At 39.8% G+C, this 21351-nt stretch overlaps 1 protein-coding gene across 2 annotated transcripts in view; it reads right to left on the reverse strand.

The window, feature by feature from the left end:
* Nucleotides 1-10260: 10260 nt before the first annotated feature.
* Nucleotides 10261-21351, reverse strand: part of cpne5b (copine Vb) — an 82262-nt gene continuing 71171 nt past the window's right edge. For both annotated transcript variants that reach the window (XM_035632620.2, XM_035632621.2), the window contains 6 exons: nucleotides 20315-20496; nucleotides 19872-19999; nucleotides 18504-18606; nucleotides 13417-13474; nucleotides 12714-12787; nucleotides 10261-12248 (listed from right to left, as the gene is read on the reverse strand). In XM_035632620.2, coding sequence (XP_035488513.1) covers nucleotides 12057-12248; nucleotides 12714-12787; nucleotides 13417-13474; nucleotides 18504-18606; nucleotides 19872-19999; nucleotides 20315-20496 — 737 coding nt within the window. In that variant the 3' untranslated portion in view covers nucleotides 10261-12056. The remainder of the gene's footprint in view (nucleotides 12249-12713; nucleotides 12788-13416; nucleotides 13475-18503; nucleotides 18607-19871; nucleotides 20000-20314; nucleotides 20497-21351) is intronic.

The following is a 21351-nucleotide window of genomic DNA, read 5'->3' on the forward strand; positions in this document are numbered from 1 at the left end:
GTATCTGCTGGGTGTTTGACCTCGCTTTAAGCCCAAGGTTTTCTGTTCTTCCCCAAAGGATTGGATCCTCCTCTATCAGCAAGCTAAGTGTCTGCTGCAATAAGCTGATCTGTTATATTGGTCTCTGTGACGTTTGTATTCACAGCCAGATGCAGCTGCCTGTTGCTTGTGATGTCTTAGTATGCCACCTTTTTTTTTTTTTGCTGCTTCTGTTTCCATTACAGTTGTGTGTGTTATTGTGTGACCTTTAAGTGATGCTTCATTAGAATGTTTCCCTGCTGTTAATTAACCTAATGGTGAAGTATAAATATTCATGTTAGATTACTGTGAATGTTGTGGGCTGAAATTGATTTCCCCTTAGGTTCTTTCTTTTGTTTGGGCTAATTTTCAATTAGCTCGGTAAAAAACTGAAGTTTGGTAGAGGTTTCCATTCCTTTCCTTTTGGCTTCAGGGGTGTGAACAGTTGTTGCACACGGCCCATTTTCATCATTATTTCTTTGTGATATTGGTTATGTGGGAACGTCAACATTGTCTCAGTCAGTTATCCACAAGATTTGTATTCAACTTTACTATTCACGTCATAAGCAGATATAGTGTAAACTGCTGAGCATCTGTTCTACTGTTTACATTGTTGCTTGTCCCATTATACAACTTTTCATAATATGAGATTTTCTCCTCCAAGCCATGTCTTGCTGTTGAGCATTAAAAGTCCTCCTCTTTTGTTTTGTATGATTATCTGCTGCACATCTGACACGTCTTTGCCTGCTGCAACATATTGGGGGGGTTTATTGAGTTAAGATTTACGCAGGCTTTCTTTTTACCAATAGCTGTGTTAAACTCTGTATCTAATGTTTATTTCTGTCGCTCCCCAGTCGGCTGTATTGTGGTGAGCTTTGTGTTTCCTTGTGGGGAGTGATAATATTGCCAAATTGTACTACTGGCACCTGTTTTGCTGCTAAAAGGAGAAGGTGTTGAAATCAGGCATATTTTCTGTGATAATGATCATATCCTGAAATATTTGCTGCATATATTAGTGTTATATACAGCACTCAATTTAAAACCTCAGCAAGGCGTATTGTTTTGTTATGCATTCAAAGTCTGATGCTGTGCTGTGGGTGCAGCTCATGGATTAATGAGCCCAGGGTTGACGATGACTGACAGCGAGGTTACATCTACATGCTAACGAATCCTTGACGGTAAAGAACATGGTTCAGCCTTTTAATTGCACAGTTTGTTGATTCTCTACAGGAAACAGACGTGGACCTCCAAGTCCATTAATTAATTCTCCAGGATTGAACTCTTAATTCTGTCCGCTACTCGCCGCCGCTCTTACTAATTATCCTCTTCTCATCACAGTTCTCACTTCCTCTCTGGTTTATTTACACGACAGTACAGATCTCCAGATAATTGGACAGGAAGCCATGGGAATTTGGCCTATTGGCCAGTTAGGTTCCCGTATGGCATATTATTTGTACCTTTTTATCTCTGGGTGGGAGTTGTTCATGTTTCAGCTTTTGAGTAAGAATGAAACTTATTTTTAGCTTCAGTGGTCCAGCTGAATATCTGCAGACTCTGTGACCTCATGGTGTCACCTCACATGTATTATGTTGTTTATGAGATTTAGTCCAACATGGAGTTAGTAGCTGCCCTTTTTCACTGGGTGCCATTGCCCTTTTCAAATGGCAAATCAAAACATTTCCCCTTATCTTTTTTCACATCTGTCATCTTGCTGAAAAAGAAAAAAAACTCCTAAACAATGGCAATTTCTGGAAAAATAATCATTTACTTTGACTTGATATTGAAAAGGCATTTGTAATTCTTTGTCATTGGTTTTGCTCAACAAACAACATAAGAAGAATACCTAATATATCTTGATTTAAAAAATATTAGAAATGTATTTTTCCGAGCTGTTTCTTGCACCAGCATGACAAAGAACTATTTGGACAAAGGTCACCAGTTACACCAGACACCAGCTGATCTTTGGCCAACGAAGGTTTAACAAATTACTTTGTTTTGGTCTTACCTTTCACGTGTGATTTCTAAAACATTTTGTAGACTGCAACTCTCCCACCAAAAAAAAAATGCTTCAAAAATGCTTCCTGGAATTTAAATCCCCTCAGCTGGTGGAGCAGCTGCACGGGACTCCTAAACTCCTCTCTTTATATCATGCAAATAGAAGCCAGCGCCCCTGCAGAGCATGGCCTCGACCGGGTGAATTTTCAGTTTCTTTTTTGCTATCCAGAGGCTGTTTTACTGGGACTAAACCTGTAAATTTGCAGTTGCTACTGTCGTAGTCAAGTCAACAGAAACACAGACAGTGGTGTTCTGGACTCGATTCAGTTATTCATTCATCTTTATACGACGAAGAACTCCCTCAGGGCTGCTGGATCCCAATTATTCCCATTTGATGCCCCATCCAAAAAGTACACCAAAAATAGCATTTTCAGTACGAGACCTTGTGATTTCATTAAACAGTGTTATAGCTGCAGTGTAGTATAGTAGTGCAGGAAGCAGAGAGACAGTAAAGACTGAGAGAACCATAGGAAGGAATCAGTACGCTGGTATACAGAGCCTGAAGTACAAGCAAACAAAGGACACTGCAGATAGGATAAAACATTGTAGGAGAGACTCTTGGAGTCTGTGATGGAGAGGCAACAACACAGACGATCTCACAAATGACTGGAAGTGACCGTCATCGGTGCTCGAACATCCATCTATACGTCAATTTTCCAAACCTCACGGGGCTGAGTGTCTCCGAGGGCATTCATTGAAGGCCAGTGCAGAACACAGGGTAGTAAAGACAAGCACAAGATAGACAGCCGGAGACACTACAGCGAAGTAGAGGTCCCAGGCCACATTTTAATCCATATTTAGTTCTAAACTGTCTGGGGACAGACTGGGGTACCACACAAGTTGCTCTTATGAAAAACAGTTCAGCGCTCTTTGTGTATAATAAAAGCTCAAGTATTGAAAAATGATTATTGCAAGGATTTGTAACTTTATGTGGACATGCTTCGTCAGAATATGACTTTACTCTCTGTTTCTTGCTATTGTCTACATCTTTTATTGTGCAGATTTCAAAGCAATTTGGTGGAAGGATGAGACATGGGCCAAGAAAGAACGCAGATGTATGGATGCATGGAATTGATGAAAACAATCTATATATATATATATATATATATATATATATGTGTGTGTGTGTGTGCGTGGAATTTGGTGCTGCCTGATTGAATTTAAGGGGATTGTTAGGCTGAGGTATGCTCACCATTCTAGTTGGTTTTGCAGCTCTGCCACCAATATTAGCTACACCATCTCTGGTCACAACACAAGCATTAGATATGAAATTGTAGTGTTGTAAACTTTTGTCTATGCTTGTAAGGGAGAAATCCCCTCTATTTTTATTTAAACGTATAATAATAATTACTGAAACAGCAGTTCTGGACAGTAACATTAGTTAAAATGATGATGTAGGAACATTAAGGTCGACAAAGGCCCTGCTCAGATTGAGTAGTGAAAGCACTTACGTTGAACTTCAATGACTTTGAGGGTGTTTTAGTGGAATTAGACCCTTTAGAGCCTGACAGGAACCATATTAAATATATTATTATTACACAGGTAATCAATAAGATAGCTGGCTTAAATGCTGGGGGTTTGGCCAGGGAGTTTGAACTCTGTAAAGAAGTCTGCTCAGCTGACCAGTCATGGTAGTAGTGACTCGTTTATTTACTTAATGGCTGAGTCAGTTGTAGGGTGACATTTAAGTGGGTTTGCATTCACACTGATGTGAGATTTTGGCTGCTTAGAGTATTTATTTAGGCCTCAGTTAAGAAGCTCAGGACCTAATTGAGAATAACATCTGTGATATTAGGCATTAATTCGATGACTCCAGTGACTGCCAAGTCATATAGCTGACATCCCAGCTGCTTCTGCCACCATCATCACATTCGCGGGAAGCTGAGACAAGCCTGTGAGTACAGAACAACTGCAGAGAGGCTGAAGGCTAATCTGCTGTTCTGTGCCAAAGCACAAATATTGCTTGATGCCCCACCCCCTTTAGACAACACACTTAGGACAATGAGTGAGGGTGACCTGAAATAGTTTATATCTGTCGAACACTTGAGTGGTCTAAGTAGTGGCTGTGGGGAGGAATTTGACTTTGTACGTTCCTTGATAACAAATTTGTGATGTGGCATTAATGTTGTAAATTCTTAATTCTGTTGACCTTTTAACCTTACACTTTTTGAGCCATCCTGTTCGTCAGACTGCATGTGTGCCAACAAGTGCATATGCAATATTTTGAGTATCAAGTAATCTTTGACCTTGATCTTGCCAATTCAAACCCTTTATGAACCTACATGATGATATGTGTCATACTGAATCACAGCTGTAAACTTAAATTTGGCTCACCTTATTTTTCACAAGCAAAATGATCCATATACTGAAGCTGCTGGGTGAAAACTATAACACTAAGCTATAAGACTAAATTATTGAACTGATAAATTAAATATAAGTGGGAAAATGTGAATTCTGAAATAGATGTCATATAATCCACCAAAGACAAGATGTATCATTTCGCTGGACTGCAAAACTCTTGTGAAAATTGGTTATGTTCAGTACATAGACATACAAGACTGTATGAAATTGCAACAAAAGTGAGGGTATACATGTCCCAAGAGAGGATAGGTGTGTAAGCACCTTGTCATTTGGGAAATGAGCTTATTTGCCTTCTTGTTAACATGTAAATAAGGTTGATATTGCTCTTATATGTCTGTTAAATGTACAGCTAACTGGCAACCAGTTAGCTCAGCTCGGCATAAAGACTGGAAACTGGATGAAAACCTTCAGTCTGGTTCTTTCCAAAAGTAACAACATCCACCTACCAGCTCCTCTGAACATTGTCATATTAGGGAAGTGAATAAGTGTATTCCTCTTCCTTGAAGTGCTAAGACTTTGACAACCACCTGTCCCTATTGTTTCAAACTCGTCTGACTCACTGGATGTAGAGTTTGGGTATAAGGCTGCCGATGGCTTCGTGTCTCATGCGGCCAAGTGTCTCTACCCCTTCGGCTTCAGACCTGTTACGTTTTTAAACTTTGAAAACGGTGGGAAACAGCAAGAACAAGAACAAGAACAACAACAACAACAACAATCTCCAAGCAGCTATCACCTACTTGCTAAGAATCTGTTTTTGTAGCAATTTCTTTTCAGGAAGTTATCTTTTTTTGACGACATTGCGCAGCTCCCCACATGCAAATTCAAGAAGTCCCCTCCAACATGTTCAGAGGCAACACCGCTGCGTCCTGGGCCAAGACAATTGGGAATAGTTTCTAGAGATACAAACAAGCCAGCACATTTTACCCCTCTAGCAGAATGATGATGGGTGCAGTCAAACCATTCTCCAGCGCTGACATAGCACTGTGGGGATAGTGAGACTAGTTTCAAACCATAACACTGAGCCATTGTATGGAGGAGGAGCATTGTCAGTGAATGTCCTGCAGATATAGGCCTTACATATTTGTTATGAACTTTGTGCTTGACACAACATTTGGTGGAATTATTTTTTTTCTCTCAGAAACTGTGTTTTTATCGTGTGTGGTAGTTGCATATCTGTTTTATTCTTTGCTCCCGGATGTTTAACAGTTCTTTCCATTTCTAAACCAGAGGTGTTTGTTTGACAACTCTACACACAAAATGTATTTTGTTTGCGGACTATGACCAGGAGCCAGGAGCAAAGCAGCAAAGGGCTCTAACACTAAAAAGATATCTTAGGAGAGTTTCCCCTTTTGTACAACCGTTATAACCTTTCAGTCTGTCTGAATTACTCTCTCACCCTGTAAAGAATGTGGTAAAGTGAGTTGTCAGGTATAAAAACAGTGTATCCGAAAACTTTGGAAATGATACTTTCCCCTCCTACCTTGTTATTTCTCTTGACCCAGATACTAAATATACTTCGGAAATCTCTGGAGAGTGTAGAAGTGTACCTCTCTGGGACAATAAATTCTTCTTGAAATGTGGCCAACAAAGTCTAGTTGAGTATCATGCTTTTCAGTAATAAGATGTCTTAGTTGATGAGTTGAGTGTATGGTATATTTTTTATTATAATAAGGGATTTTCCGGTGAAGTACACACTACCTGCCATGTTGAGAGCAGCAGTGCTCTGCTGCAGAGATAGGCTACTGTCAACTGAAATGAATGTATTTTTTTAACATTCAGTTTTGAGTTTGATTCAGTTTTATGACAGCTGTCACCAATGCCATCCCTAGCAAGGTATGCACATGGAACATCATGCAAACTGAATAATTTAAGGACAAACTTGTGCAAGCTGGAAAAGAAAGTGAAGGCATTTCTAAGTTTCCTACCTTTTGTGGAGCATCTTGTAGGACACTTGTTCACCCACCTGTCTTGCTTAATCTGTAAATGAACTGCATTTATTTAGCACTGTTCTAGTCTGTCAACTACAGTGTATGTCTCATTCACTCATTCACGCACGCACGCACGCACGCACGCACACACACACACACACACAGATGATGCAGCAACAGGAGCAGGGGTCAAATCAAACATGAAAAGTCTTAGTAAGGTGTTTGAGCACCACAAGTTGCTTCAAAAGCTTCAATGGGCCTTTGCAGCACTGGAATTAAGGGGATGGAGGGGAAAACACTGTTCTCTATGGAAACATTTATATTCATTACATTTCTGTACTTTTTGCTTCGGCTTAACCTTTAAATGTCTCGTTTCTGAAAATGATCCTGTCCATGATATCTTTTATCACATAGTGAAAATTCCCAAGTTAGGATCCCAGTCATTAGTAATCTTCTAGTTTATTTTACTCAAGGTACAATGTGTAGAACTACAACAGCATGAATGGAGGTAGATTTATAATATGGATAAAGACTGATTATGATATAGGTAAAAATACATTTCCATTTAGAGATGTTTGCAAAATCTTTAACCACTCACTGATTATAGCTTAGAGAGTTAGTGGTTATACCTCTGATCACTCAGCATCTTGAATGTCTTTCACTGATTGTAATGACCTGTTAGGAAAATCCCATCAGTACTCTGTTATCCCATTATCTAATCTTAGAAATGCTAAAATCAGGAACATAGTTATTATGAAGGGCAGGGGATCCCGAATCTTTTACTTTTTGGCTTGTTAAAGGGTTTGTGTATTATAATGTAGGGTCCTTGTCAAGTAATAAGAGAATATTTCGAGTGGACATGAGAAGAAAAGTGAAGGAATTATGCAAAAAATACATTACCATGTGTAAATTTGAAGATGATATCCAAAGTGTATTTTGTAGAATCCTGGTCTGGTCAATCAATGGAAGAAAAACTAAAAATATGTAGAATTTTACCAAATTTTTGTTTGCAACAAATTGGTATGAGTTAACCTTTTCATGTTTTCTTCTTTTATGTGGATATATTTCTGTTGTTTTGAGGGGAGAAATTACTGTAATGTGTGTCATGAAACCTCATCTTTTGTTAATTGCAAGAACACTGTCATCGAGTAGAATTAAAACAGAGCTCCTGACTGACATCTTCTGATTTGAAAGTGAAACCCCTCTCAGCTAATCAGCAGCCTAAACATAACATCACCATTGCTGCTTTCAAGTCACACATTACAACTGACCACTGCATAGAAAGCATAACGCTCCAAGAACTTTTATAAAAGTAGTCATTTTTAATTCATTTTCGTTTAAGGCAATCCAATACAAAGCATTTCACAACCCACCATATGACAATAATCATGTACAGTAAAAATCTGTTTAAAGAAAAATAGGGAGTCATGCAAATTAGAAAACTCAAGAGATATCAACAACAAAGAGAAACTGTGGGATTAGACAAAAAAAGTAAAAAAATAAATAAAAGTGTTAACTGTAACATGCTAATTTGCTACAGTTTTTAACCACTGGTGAAACAGGACATTGTGGAGGACCAGGCACAAGAGAGAAGAAATAGTCCACAGAGCTCACTGCCACATGCGTTGAATCTGGTTGGGCTGAACACTCTTATTGCACCCTGAGAAAACATGCAGCCAATCCATCACGCTAGTTTAACCAGGGCTCTAAGAGGAGATTGTTGGTATTAATTATTTGAGCAATCTAGTATGTAGTATGTACTATGTCCAGCTGTGGGTTTTTCTTCTGGTTGTCATTCTGGGTGCTGAGCCTGCCAGTGTGTGTGCCTGGCTGGGCGTGGTCTCCTGGTTTCTCATCACCAACACTACTGCTCACCTGTAATTTACGAAACGAGCCATCATGCTGTATTGAAAGACCATTTATTGAGACCATGAACTCTCAATGAAAACGCTTACTGACGTTATAAATGAAGTGAGAAGTACAGTCATTTTCTTACAGACTTCTATAGAAACTGACTAATTTCTGCGGCCAGTGGAGTCGGCCCCCGCTGGTCATTTGAGAGAATACAGGTTTTAGGCACTTCAAAATTGGCTTCACTTCAGACACGGTCCATTTTATATACAGTCTACAAACGCTTCAACCAACCTGAAAACCAGTTCAACGTAGGGACCGTCTCGTTTAGTTTTTTGCCTGTTCCTGTGTTTGTGTTTGTCAGTGTTCCTGTTTCCCCTTCAGCCAGCCACGCTCAGCCTGCACACCACCGCCCCAATCAGTCTCAGCACGCCAGTCAAGCAGTAAGAAACACCGCCCGGCTCACTCGGCCACTAGCAGCCTGCCACGCTGCCCCTGCTCACTCAACCTGGAGCAGTCAACCACACTGCTCCTCTCCCTCTGTGCCCAGCGGTACAACTGCTTTGTTCCCCACCTGCTCCGGAACCCTCTGTTCTAAAGAACCCAGCCCTCGGTCAAAGACGCTTAAGAATAAGTACATCACAGAAACCATCTAGTCAGTTGTTTCCCCTTTGTCTATCCATCCTGCATTGTGTAAATAAATTGTTGTTGCTTTCACCTCCTCCTCCCTCCTCCTCCTCCCATCGCCTGTGTTCAGCACATTGAGTCCGACATTAAACCTTAAAACCATAATAACTGAGATGAAGTCACTGTAATGACATGAACAGCAGGAGCGATGGCTTATTCATACACACTTCAAAAATAAATAAATAAAAAATAATCTTCAATCAGTAATATTCCCCAAAAATATATAAAAGTTGGACTATACAAGAAGCACAGGCCAACAGAAATACACTCTTATCTTTTTACTGTAAACTGTTCATTCTCTTATGCTACAATAACAAATACAAGCAAATTGCTGTTTGCCATTATGACCACTATTAACACATTTTTCATATTCTACCTAAGAGCCATGCTTGTCCACCTGAGCTACTTTTCAATAATGACTAAATGAAATGGAGTGACTGCCTTTCATGTCATTAAGGCCTTTATTTTGCTACATTGGACATTTTGATTTTACCTTTTCATAGCAGATTAATTCTGCCTCTGCCTTCCTTTGTCAGTTTAAAGTGAAATGAAAACTTTCACAGTCCATTATCATCACTGTAGCTTTGTTTTTGCATATTCTTCACTCTCTACACAAGTGAGGGGAACAAGGTTAAGCCAGTAAACAAAACCAAGTGAAAAGGGTAATGTCGAGACGAACGATGGCTGCAGAGAAAGCGCAACAATGATGGAAAAGTTCATGTGAAAGTGTTGATTTAAGGTAAATCCTAACATCAACATGCTAACATGCTCACAACGACAAAGCCAAATTGCTGCATATCCCTTCAGGAATAGCTGCTTTCAGTTTTCTTCATCTGATGATTTTCATAAATTTAGGGTGCTGTCTCTCACTTAAAAAAGTTCAGTTCCTAGGATTTGGGGCTATCCGGTGGTGGGGTTACATATTGCAATCACCTGAATATCCATCGCCTCAATCTCCCCTGCCAAGTTTCTAATATAAAATGGTGGCCTTCAGTTAACCCTCTCTCTTTAGAGTCAACGTTTGATTAGGCTACTGTAGAGACATGGTGGTACAACATGACGTAGTTTGTGGACCCACTCCTGATGTAGATATAAATGGCACATTGTTTCTAAATTGGTTTCTGATTGGTGAGCCCACAGGGTTTACCAATCAAGAGGATGAGACCAACTTACATGGTTACTTTTTTTTTCATCTGAATGATTGCTGCAATAATTTTTAGTAGCAGGGATGCATCTTGAATTCCGGGGTGCATAACTCATGCGGTAAAAGTGGATTTGCTATGTGGAATTCAGTTTGTTCCTGTTTCTTCACACTGAGCTGACATCACAGCTGTTTGAAAGGAAAGCCACAGAAAACCAGTCAAAGTTTAGCAAAAAATGTTCCTTCTTTGCCTTGACAGAGTGTTTATTGTTTATACAGGGAAGCATTATGTATGTGCAGAATGAGATTAGTCCTGGACTTCTGAAGACCACTTATGACTGTCTCCCACCAGAGACTTGTATTACACTGTGGTACAGCCGGGCTGCGTTAAATGAATACTCCAGGGAGCAGCACTGGCCCTAATGGTTCTGATTTACGTGTGAAGTGACAGCAGAGGTCATGTAGTTGCTGATGTGTGGCTGCTGGGGGCTTTCTCATTTCCATGGACATGGGAGTTTCTGGGATGCAGAGGTGATGTGTTTGGGATCGTTTCAGGGCTGGGTCAACCACTATTGAGTAAAAACAAACTATGGGCTGTTTCAATTACTGGCCACTTCCAGTTTCCCCAAACCATTTACCAATGCTCCAATGTTGGAAAACAGCCAATGTTTGTGTCAGTTAGATTGTAATTATTTTAATTGAATAGAAATGTATAGTATCAACTCTAATAGTAAAGGTAATAAAACTAGATGTTGACATAATGCCCCACTAGTTAATTAGGTAATAACCATCACTTAAGATCCTTATTATATGTCTTTATAATGTGCTATTGTGATCTCTGTTACCAAGCACCCTTTCTTCTCCTCCTTACATGATCTGTCTTTGACTTAGGTGCTAATACATTTTGTAATTACAGTATGTTACGAAATTAATGTCCTTCAAAAAGTAAGAGGTTTAAAAGCTTAAAATTGGTTATGATTTATTAGGTACTGCTCTTCCTTCGTAACATCCTCCGTGATGGTAATGCATCCGTACTGAATGAGAAAGTGGTCTGCCTGTTACTGATAATATTTCATGGCGAAACGGAGCTGTAGTACAAACATATTTGACTTGCAGGAATCAATTTGGTCTTTTGTTCAGAAATGATAATGTCTAGCAGCACTCAAAATGATTACATATGATAAACCTGGTAGCATCATCATCATTCTTAGTGTAGAGACAAGTTGTGCTTTTTATATGCAGTCAATTAAAGATCATTTTTGACCACTTCAAAAAGGATAAAGTTTATGGTATTCAAAACAGCTCTATGAAATGTCCATGCCATTCTGAATAACATCCGAGGATTAATATACTAGATATGTGTAATTAAATTCTCATACAACATGCTCTTACAAACATTTACTTAATAAAGAAGTTAAGAGGCGATTCCCCATGGTATGAAAAGCCTGATTAATGTTCAACGTAATAAGCTGTAAACTACACACCTGTTGTTTTTCCTCCATCATAACCCATGTATTAGCAGAAATGGGGATAATCCCCAAATATAAAAACTAATTACACAAGGGAAAAGGTGCCTAAAAATGCCACTGTATCAGGCCACACAAATGACTGACGAGCACGGTTTAGGTCAAAGTTCACATGTCCTGATATACTTAGAGAGACAACCACAGACAGGCACAAGTGTTAACCACAACATGACCTTTTTGAACCAACCTGCTGTCAAATTAGACATGAAACAGTCACTGCCTCAGTGTCAATTAAAAAGTTTCCACCAACAAGTCCCTTGAAGTCTGCAGCCTCTCTTCAAGAGAAACCAGCCAACTGAAACAGCAGGGAAAATCAAAAACAATAAAAAATAAATAAATCTCTTCAATAGTCACTCTGAGGATAACGGCACAAAATTCAACACCCGTTTCCTGGAGCCTTTTCTCCTGTTTGCACCAAAAAAACAGGAGGCAGAGAGTTCCCACTGGACTCTGGGTGGCTGCTGCATGCTGTCAGTCCTCAGTGAGAGGTTATATCTGTGTGTGGTGGTGTGTATGTCCAGGCGGCGTGTACGGAGGCGGTGCCGGGTTGGGTTTGATCCCTCGGCTCTTCATGTAGGAGATGAACTGGTCGGGGATCTCTGCTAGCACGTCTTTGGCGAGCCGTGCCATGCTCAGCACGTGGTTGCCTGTCCGGTCCATGTAATCTCTGAAAGGAACAAACTTGAGGGGAAAGGACAAGAAACTGTGACACAAATGTACTTTGGACATTACATGGTTTTCTATGTCTTACATCTACATGTTAGCTTTTGCACAACTGGTGTGATTCATGGAAAGCTCACAATACTTTTAAACAAAGTACACAAGTAGGTTTTAGCAGCAGTGTGACATAGGATATGATGTAGAATTCCAGAGGGCTCATATTAAAGCCCCAATTTGAGTTCACTTTTTCCAGATCCTGGCAGCTTTAGGATGCTGATCTTTCCCTAAGCCGGCGCTCTGGCTTCCCTCTGGAGTGACAGGAAAAAATGAGCCCAAGTGGAAAGATATCACCCCCGAGCTTTGATAAACATTTCTTGTCATTATTCTATCTGGTTATGGTTATGGTTCTATGAACTTTGACCCAACACTTCTTTTCTGTGTCGTTGGTCTCGGTATCTTTCACGCTGTAAAAGGGCCACCAGTCACCTGAACAATGTCTCTTTCTGCCAGTTTCCCTCGGGATGAGATCCTGATGTCATCACCATCCAGCTCCACCATAGCTGGAAGGCACAATGTCACACGCACACACACACACACACACATATATATACACACACTTTAGTAACAACATCAGAAACCTTTAGCACACAGGTAACACTGATTTAGTTATGATGTAAAAATTTTTTTGTAGTATATCATATTTACGCCATGCCATTAGCTTTAGCATGAGTAATGAAGAGGATGCTGAGCTGTGCAACTGCAGTGTCTTTACTGCATTTGTAATCAACTAATAAGTCCGTTATTGTAGTCTCTGAGCAGTTGAGAATAATCAGTACTAAACACTGCAACCCAGCAATTAACCTCAGCCATTTCCACCCACACATTCCCTTCCTTACTTACTCAAATGAGTAATTTTCTCTTGGATATTTCTGTGAATTAGTGCCATGAGAGGTTAGTTTTGGCAGTATTTATGAATTAAAATGTGTTTTTACTGGCTGATGTTTTAATCTGTTTTACTGACTTTGATCATTTAGATGGTGTAGAGGCATCAGACTATAAAAGAGCTGAATCTTTTTATTTGATCTTTAAAAAAAAAAAATCACATCATATAAGAGCGTGTAGCATAAAATTACCAGAATATCTGATAATTGTGACCATGCAGTGGTTAAGAAAAATCAAGTCTGTGTACCATCAAACTCAGCTTGACCCACTCCAACTATGATGATGGACATGGGAAGCTTGGCACCCTGCACACAAATCAAAATAGAAAAACAATTGAAACACACACAAGTACACATTTCTATTATTCGACAAGGAGAGAGTAGCTGTGCTCATTACTGTACATCAGACCAGGTTACAACCACATGTGCTGTAACATCCTTTAATTTGCTGAATGACCTTTTCTCTCCAGAGAGAAAAAAGAGGGTGAGCAAGAGACAGGAAGTCAGAAAGGAGGACAGTATATCGAGGTGCTTAAGGGAATCTTCAGTAGAAAATAGTTTTTTGTTTCCGCTTTCCACACGCCCGATGTTTTATGTTCCTCCTGAAGCCACTTCACTTGCACATATACGCTCCCCTAATCTTATCTTGGGACGACTCTTTGCCAACTGACTGCTGGTTATGATGCGGCGAGTGGAGATTAAACTTACTGACAACACCTCTGAGAGACTGAGGCAACAGGGCAGGAGTATCAGCAATAATTCTCCTTTGATAAGTAAAAAATTATTGGACTCTTCCTCATATAAACACATTCACACAGAGGTTTGAACAAATGTATCCCCAGGATTGTACCGACCATGTTTTTACATTATAAAGTCCAGTAAGATGGTTAGAGCTAGAAAAAACAAACCAAACCAAAAAAATGAAGTGATGATGGAAGACACCTTGTTAATGTCTTCCATGGCAGGATGACAGCATTTGTGAGCCAGGAGAGGAGGTAGAGGGAGGAGGTGCTAGTTTCAGTCAGTACAGCGACCGTCCTCCATCACCTGCCCAACCCCTCCGAACCACACCTCATGTTAGACAACACTGCTTATAGTCTCTCCACTGTCTTTAAACAAAGGCAAACTAAAGTTGAAAAATCAATCAATGTAAACAGCAGAGTATATACCAACATTTATGGAATATGTGTTGGCTGGAAATATCTTTGATATTGACTTTTGATGGAAATGCAATGTAGGGATATGGTCCTCACCGTGCTATCCAAATTAATAATTCATGTATTGTAACATGTAACAAGAGTGAGAGTCTCAAACCATGCCAGCATATCTGTGAGGCAGCACTTAGGCACTGTGGTGCTTTGAGCGAAATGCTAATGTGAGCATGCTTACTGTACATGCGCAAATTAGCAATGCTACCATGGTGATGTTTAGCAGGTATAATTTTTATCATCTTTGTTTAGTTTTGTATGCCTATCATTTGCTTATCAGCATTCAACACAACGCACAGCTGACAGGAATGTCAGGGGGTTTTGCAGGTGTTTGGTTCTAAATAGACAAATGTTGAATTTTGAAAAGATGATGACAATAGATGAAAAGATAATGGATAACCAAATGTATTACATTTCACTCTAAGGAGGACCTAAATATCTGTACCAAATTTCATACTATGAAGTTATAGATATTTTAGACAAAAGTGACACTAGAGGAAAAGTTAGGTGATCACCAAAGTCTTAAACATACATACATCACCTTGGAACATGAATATCAATACAAAATGTTGTGCCAATCCATCTGGTAGATGATATTTCACAGGATTAGTGAAACTTTTAATCTGTTGGTGACTCTAATGAAAAATTTATGAGATCCCTGGTGTCATTGGAAGTCATCCTCTTAGATAAATGAATGTCTACACAACACTTCATGGAAATCCATCCAGTAGTTGTTGTGACAAATAAATGATTGCTAAATGTAGGCATATATACTGTATATATGCATGACTTTGTGGTGGCCAATTTTTCCATTTAAGCAATTGGAAACAAACAATGCAAACAAATCAGGAGGATTATTCATTTCTGTAAATCCAGATTTATTAGAAAATATTCTGATGAATAAAAAGGTTTTGATAGTCTGACGGGTACTGCTAAAGTGGTTTTCTTTTAATTTCGCTTGAGTGACTCTGGCTGCATTGCTCTCTGGCAGGCCATGCTAGTGCCTGTTGTTGAAATTTCCAGATAGAAGGCACCATAGATGCTCAATGCAAAAGCTTATATTACGTTCAATGAGTTTCCTGCAGTCACTAGTTCCACAAAGCCGATATAACAAGTGCAGTTTTATCTCTGGCACAAGACAAATGTGCTGTGGCAAATCAGTCAACCTCATTGCCACAGGGATGAAAGCAGCAGCACATCAGCGCGATTATCAGTGTTGAACACAACGCCTGTCACTGCACGTCCTCCCACGCACATGCACGCACATACACACACTTGCAGACATATGTGTCGGCGTGCATATCCGGAGAGATACGCACACATCTGAGCATCAAATGCCACCAAAAATAACCTGGCAATCCACCATGCCCTACTTTTGCCATCCTCCTGTCACCCCAACAGGCAGCTGAGATCCCGTCTAATGAGACAACAAAACAAAGCGTCAATCACCACTTAGTACTCCAGCTACTCACTGTGTATGTGCCGCTTAAACCTAAATGTCATTCATGTGCATGCTTTGATGGGTCTATGCGCTTGCATATATGACTGCATATGTTTATACTTAAAAATAGTCCCCTAGGGGTTTCTTGAGTCATAGGTAGGCTATATTTACTATTCTTATGGCATATAAATCTTGTCAATCACCCCTGTATGAAATTGTACGAAGACCTCCAGGCCTAAATTATAATCGGAGCTTCAGTTTGTAGTTTCTCCAAGCCAAACAAGTTCCTACCTAGAACATCCACTCTGCAGTATCTCCCTGCAGTCTGGGGGCTGGTCCTGGATGCTATCAGAGTTTAGGGCTAACATCATAAAGCAAGTTTAGTGAAAACTCAGACTTAGTTCCCTCAGAGTTGAGTTAAACTCTCAGGGTTTTTGGTTTCAGAAATCCACATCTGCTAAACTCTGAGTCAGTTACTATGGTCACACATGCCGTATAAGTGAGCTTCACGGCATACGTGGCCAATCCAGGTGTGATTGTGCATTACTCAAAAACCTTTTTGTAAGTGTACACTGAAAATAGCTTGGGAACAGAAGATGGGGTTTGATTCCTAGTCAGGACTTTAGCCAAGGCCCTTGATGCTACCTGCCTACCTCTGATAAGTAACTGAACCAAAGTCTTTTTGGACAAAAGCAACAGCAAAATGAATGTAATATAAAGCTATATCTTATATACTACAGCTATATCCTGTTATTAATAATCATTAAGTTGTTGATTCCTATTTTCAAATGAAAATTCTAACTATATACTATTATATATACTACTACTATATACTACTATTATTGAAGGAGGTTACCTGCTCTGTGACAGGTACCCCTGCCAGCCCAATTTACTGACAACTTCCCTGATCCTGAGCCCGGCCCACAACAACGATACAACTTGGCTCAGTGCAGGACACGAGGCAGGGTGGAGACCATTGGTATGCTCAAGGTCCGTTTCAGTGGCCTTTATGGGCTTCGGGTCTCCCCACAAAGGGCCTGTGGTATCATTAATGCTTTTGTGATTCTCTACCCTTTTCTTACTCAAAAAAGGCACATTGAATGTCCAAATTTCTAGTCTCGATGCTACTGCAGGTGCTTGACTTGTTTGGCTCATACTGTAACAAAAGGCAGCAGAGGGCTTTGTTATGAAGTGAGTATGGAGAGAGCAGATGGAGATTTAAATCTTAGACAGGTGAAGAGATGAAGTTAAAATCTATGTATTTGTGAGTGAGAGAGTCTCATGGCTCCACAGAGGTAACAAGGCAGTAATGAGACTCCGGCTGTGAGCAGTGGAAGGGGATGCTGAGTTGTTGACAGTTGTATTTCTGTAGTATGGCAGATAATGTTGTGACTGATGAAACCCCTCTGCTCTACCACATAGTTTTACTGGGAGGGCAGACCAGTGGGATTTTAGGAACCCTAAGATCTGGTTGATGAGATTGCAGCATGCAGGACACTCTCATACCCAACCCGAAAGACGCCGGTTAGAGCTGGTTAAATCTTTAACTGTTTTGTACGATGCACTGTCCCACATTATTACTGTGTGTATAACTACATACTATTACACAGGTTGGGAATGTCTGTCTCTGGGGCACATGCCCCCACTTTGACCAAGACACATTAAAAAAACCCTGCATACACAAACGCAAACCCACTCCAGATGTTCACACAGAGTTGCACGCTCGCTTCCTCTCACTCTGCCTGTCACTCTTTCTTGAAGATATCTTCCAGCGTGAATAAGTATGAGGAAAGACTTATATAACCTCAGCACTGTGTCCTTCCTCGGGATCTGTAGAGCGTAGCAGGGGAAAGCAGTGGAAGCTGTATGCATCAGTCAGAGTGGAAGCAGTGAGATAGAGCAGCAGGCAAGATCTTAAAAGGAAGGTGTGGCTGTTCTAATGTTTTGACTAACAGTCGCAAATTCCCTTTAAATCCAGTCTGCTGGGTGTTCTGTGCCTGCAGCGGGCCGAGGAGGCGGAGGGAGGGAGAAAAGAGGAAGAGACCAAGGAAAAAGAAAGGAGGCCTGCTACCTGTTATATCAAGCTGGGAGAAAAAAAGAGTTAGGACAGGTTTGGGGAAAAGCTCTGAGGAATAAACCACAATATATATATATTTATATATATTCATTTTTGAGGCAGCAATAACTTTTCAAATGCTGTGTTTCATTACAATGTTCTCTTACGGTTTTCATGGCTCTTTTTCTGGCAAGATTCAAACAAACGTTTGAAATATGACTCCTTTGGCTGTAAAAAATTATGATGGGCATTTTTACTGTTCGTGGCATCATTGACTAAATACTTCATTGATTAATTGAATGGATTCCAATCTCCAGTTGCCTGGACTTCTGTCGAGTGGTCTTTTATATGTATATGGCGATTTGTATACTTCAAACAAAAACTAAAGGGTAAAAATGAAAAACAAAAAAAACTAAAACTGAGTTTTTCTGACTATTTCTTGGTTGAGAGCAGTAACTTCTGAAAGTGTTGTTGTCGACATAAGGTTGCCAGGTAACCAGCAGAGATTCTGCTACCTCAGGACAGGGGCTGCATTCAGTATACATACAAAGCTTTACAGCATCATTCACTTCAAAGGTATTTCCTGGGCACCTCACATAGCTCATAGCCTCTCCCCTCTCCCACTCTTACATTTACAATGGCCTCTTTGGTCTGGGCCATGTCGGAAATGACACCGTCCGTGATGATGAGGAGAACAAAGTACTGAGATCCATCCTGCACTGCTGCTGCATACCTGCACAAACACAGAAATGAAAAGGGTGCTATTTCATCTTTTTTTCACGAAAACAAATCTAAAATCTAAACATTGATTCACAAAAGAAATCTTTGACAATACATGTGTTATCATTCGCGTTCACCACGTGCAAATTCAATTAAAATGCTCTTTGTTATTGCTGTACTTCAGCTCACACTCATTAAATGGCTCGTGGGAACCTACTGATTAATCGGCCCAAACAATCGAGTTTAAAACAAAGCTGGTTTGTTTCACAGATTAACACCTTTGTTGAAATCTAGTTCTACTTGACTTCACCTATTCAAATGCTAAATTCTAATGGTGGTTGTGTATTCTTTCAGCGATGGCTCCCTGCCACAAATTACAATGTGTGAATCCATTTTATCGGAATGACATTTTTAATTACAACAGAGCATTGACAGAATCAGATGGAGAATTGTTGGGCTGTGGCTCAACAAATGAGATGGTGAGGGAAGCAGTGACAATGAGATGTGGCGGAGGGTGTCGGGGGCACAAGAAACCCCTCAAATCATGTCAAAGTTTACATAGATTTCTTCTGGGGAGGGGGTTAACTGCGAGCGATATGCTGTTATATACTAGTGGCTAAAGGCCCATTCACCACTCTTTCATAGCTGTAAGCTATTCGAAATTCATATTCAAGCATGTCACATGCTATTTATTGTGTCTGGCAGGACAAATATTGTGAGCGTACTGGGTCAGAAAAGCAGTGGCAAAAAAAGTCAACAAAGATCCACACAATATTCCTCGGGGAATCAATGAAAATGATTAATGATTGGCTCCTATTCTAAACACGTTCAAAATCAATATGTGAAGATTTGTTTAGGTGTCACTGTTTCTATCATTTTGTTTTTAGAAATTTAGAAATAATAGAAATATGAATACTGTATGATGCTGAAATCATACTGAAAGAACCACAAGCAGAAAGAGATATCAGATGAAGAAAATCCATGAGGAAGAAAAGAAAATGACAGAAACTAAGCAAAAACGGATAAACATTTCAAAACTGTTTAAAAAAACAAACTCTTACTGTTTTATTACAATGTGCTTGAAAATAAACTTGATACATGCAAGGAACAGGAGAGGTGGTTTCTTGATTCATACAGAGAAAGTAAAGGTGAAAACGCAACTGCACATGCACATGCAATGTATTACATACTGTAATAAACAGCTTATATGATTGCTTTGCCGCTGTAATGGGAACAAAAAGTGTTGCCCCTTATCACCAGCTTGCCTTTTTCTCTCACCTGGCAACATGGTTCACCACAGGAGCGAAGTTAGTTGGCCCATACAGCTGTACTGTCTTTAAACTCTGGTGGTATGCCTCTAAGATGCCTTCGATCCCATTGCAGTACGGATTTTCCATGTTTCCATTCTGGAGAGGAGAAAAACAAACAGACAGAGAGGAAATCAATTTCATTTGTCAAACAAAGACGCAGCAAGATCTAAATCCAAAGTAATAATTAGAGATAGTCAGTAATAAAAAAAGTACATAAGCTTAATCAGACATTTTAATTGTGTCATATTTCACGATGATGCACAAACTCTTGGATTAGAATAAACAAAATAAATATGAAAGACATTCCAAGGCCGTGATTTTTGAAGTTGGACATAAAATGCATGAAATAGCCTTGATAAAAATCGATCCAACTGATTAGTTAAAGATGAAATGAGAAAAGGTAGACGTCACCAGGGGGAACTCATGTGACACCCGTCCATCAGGGGGCAATTTGGCTCCAAATCCCAGAGCGGGGAACATCTTGTCACTGTCATAGTCCTGGATGATCTCCCCGACAGCCTTCAGGGCCATGGCATAGGCGTTCAGCTGGTATGGATTCATGTAGTGCAGAGAAGTAGACTGAGACGGGTTACCTGTAACCAATCAATCAATCATGAGGTCATTGTTGTGTAGATGGTACAAAAATAAGGCTTCTGCAATTCAATGTATTGTTCCCCTGCACATTTTCTGCAATGACCTGTCAATAAACAAGAAATTCTTATATGCTAAAGCCGCTGATCACGATTAACATGATTCCTGTCAGGTGGAGCTGTCATTTTCCCTTTCCACATATGATGAATAACAACAACTTTTAATTCAGCAGTTTGTATCACAAGTACAATCTTTCAAAAAACTGTGGAATGACAGATGCAATTAGCACCTCCAGATGACAAATGAATTGAGGAGGAAAGCTTTTCAGAAACTGAGACCTTAAATATCCTTTCTATGATGACACACGTTGATGATGTTGATGATGATGATGATGGTGATGATGATCTTATATATTAACAGCCCAGATGGGATATGGTCGATGTGTTTCAAATAGCTTGCTGTCATTGCACCAAAACAGGTTATATAGGTGTGTTGATTACTTGCTATCTGATAGCAGAAATCCCGCTGTTTGCCTCACAAGGTGTCATACAGGTGATCTTTTCTAGAGGTCACAGTGTAACAGCAATTTTTTTTTTTCTGAAACAATAGCCCTTTCTTTTCAGAGTAATATTTTTAATCTAATATTCAGTTCCTTAACATGAAATAGAATAACTATTTCATGCTTTACATTGAGAAGTGAAAAATGTATTATGTTATGTTCTGAGAGCTCAACAGGCTGCACCTATATTCTGTATCAAAATATGATATTGTGGACATTTGTATCGTTGTATCAGTCTTGGTTTCAGAATTTTGATTGAGGTAATTTAGTAGTTAGCTAAAGAAATGCTCCCCAGCCT

The sequence above is a fragment of the Scophthalmus maximus genome, chromosome 6, assembly GCF_022379125.1.
Source record: "Scophthalmus maximus strain ysfricsl-2021 chromosome 6, ASM2237912v1, whole genome shotgun sequence".
In the NCBI taxonomy this organism is placed as follows: domain Eukaryota; kingdom Metazoa; phylum Chordata; class Actinopteri; order Pleuronectiformes; family Scophthalmidae; genus Scophthalmus; species Scophthalmus maximus.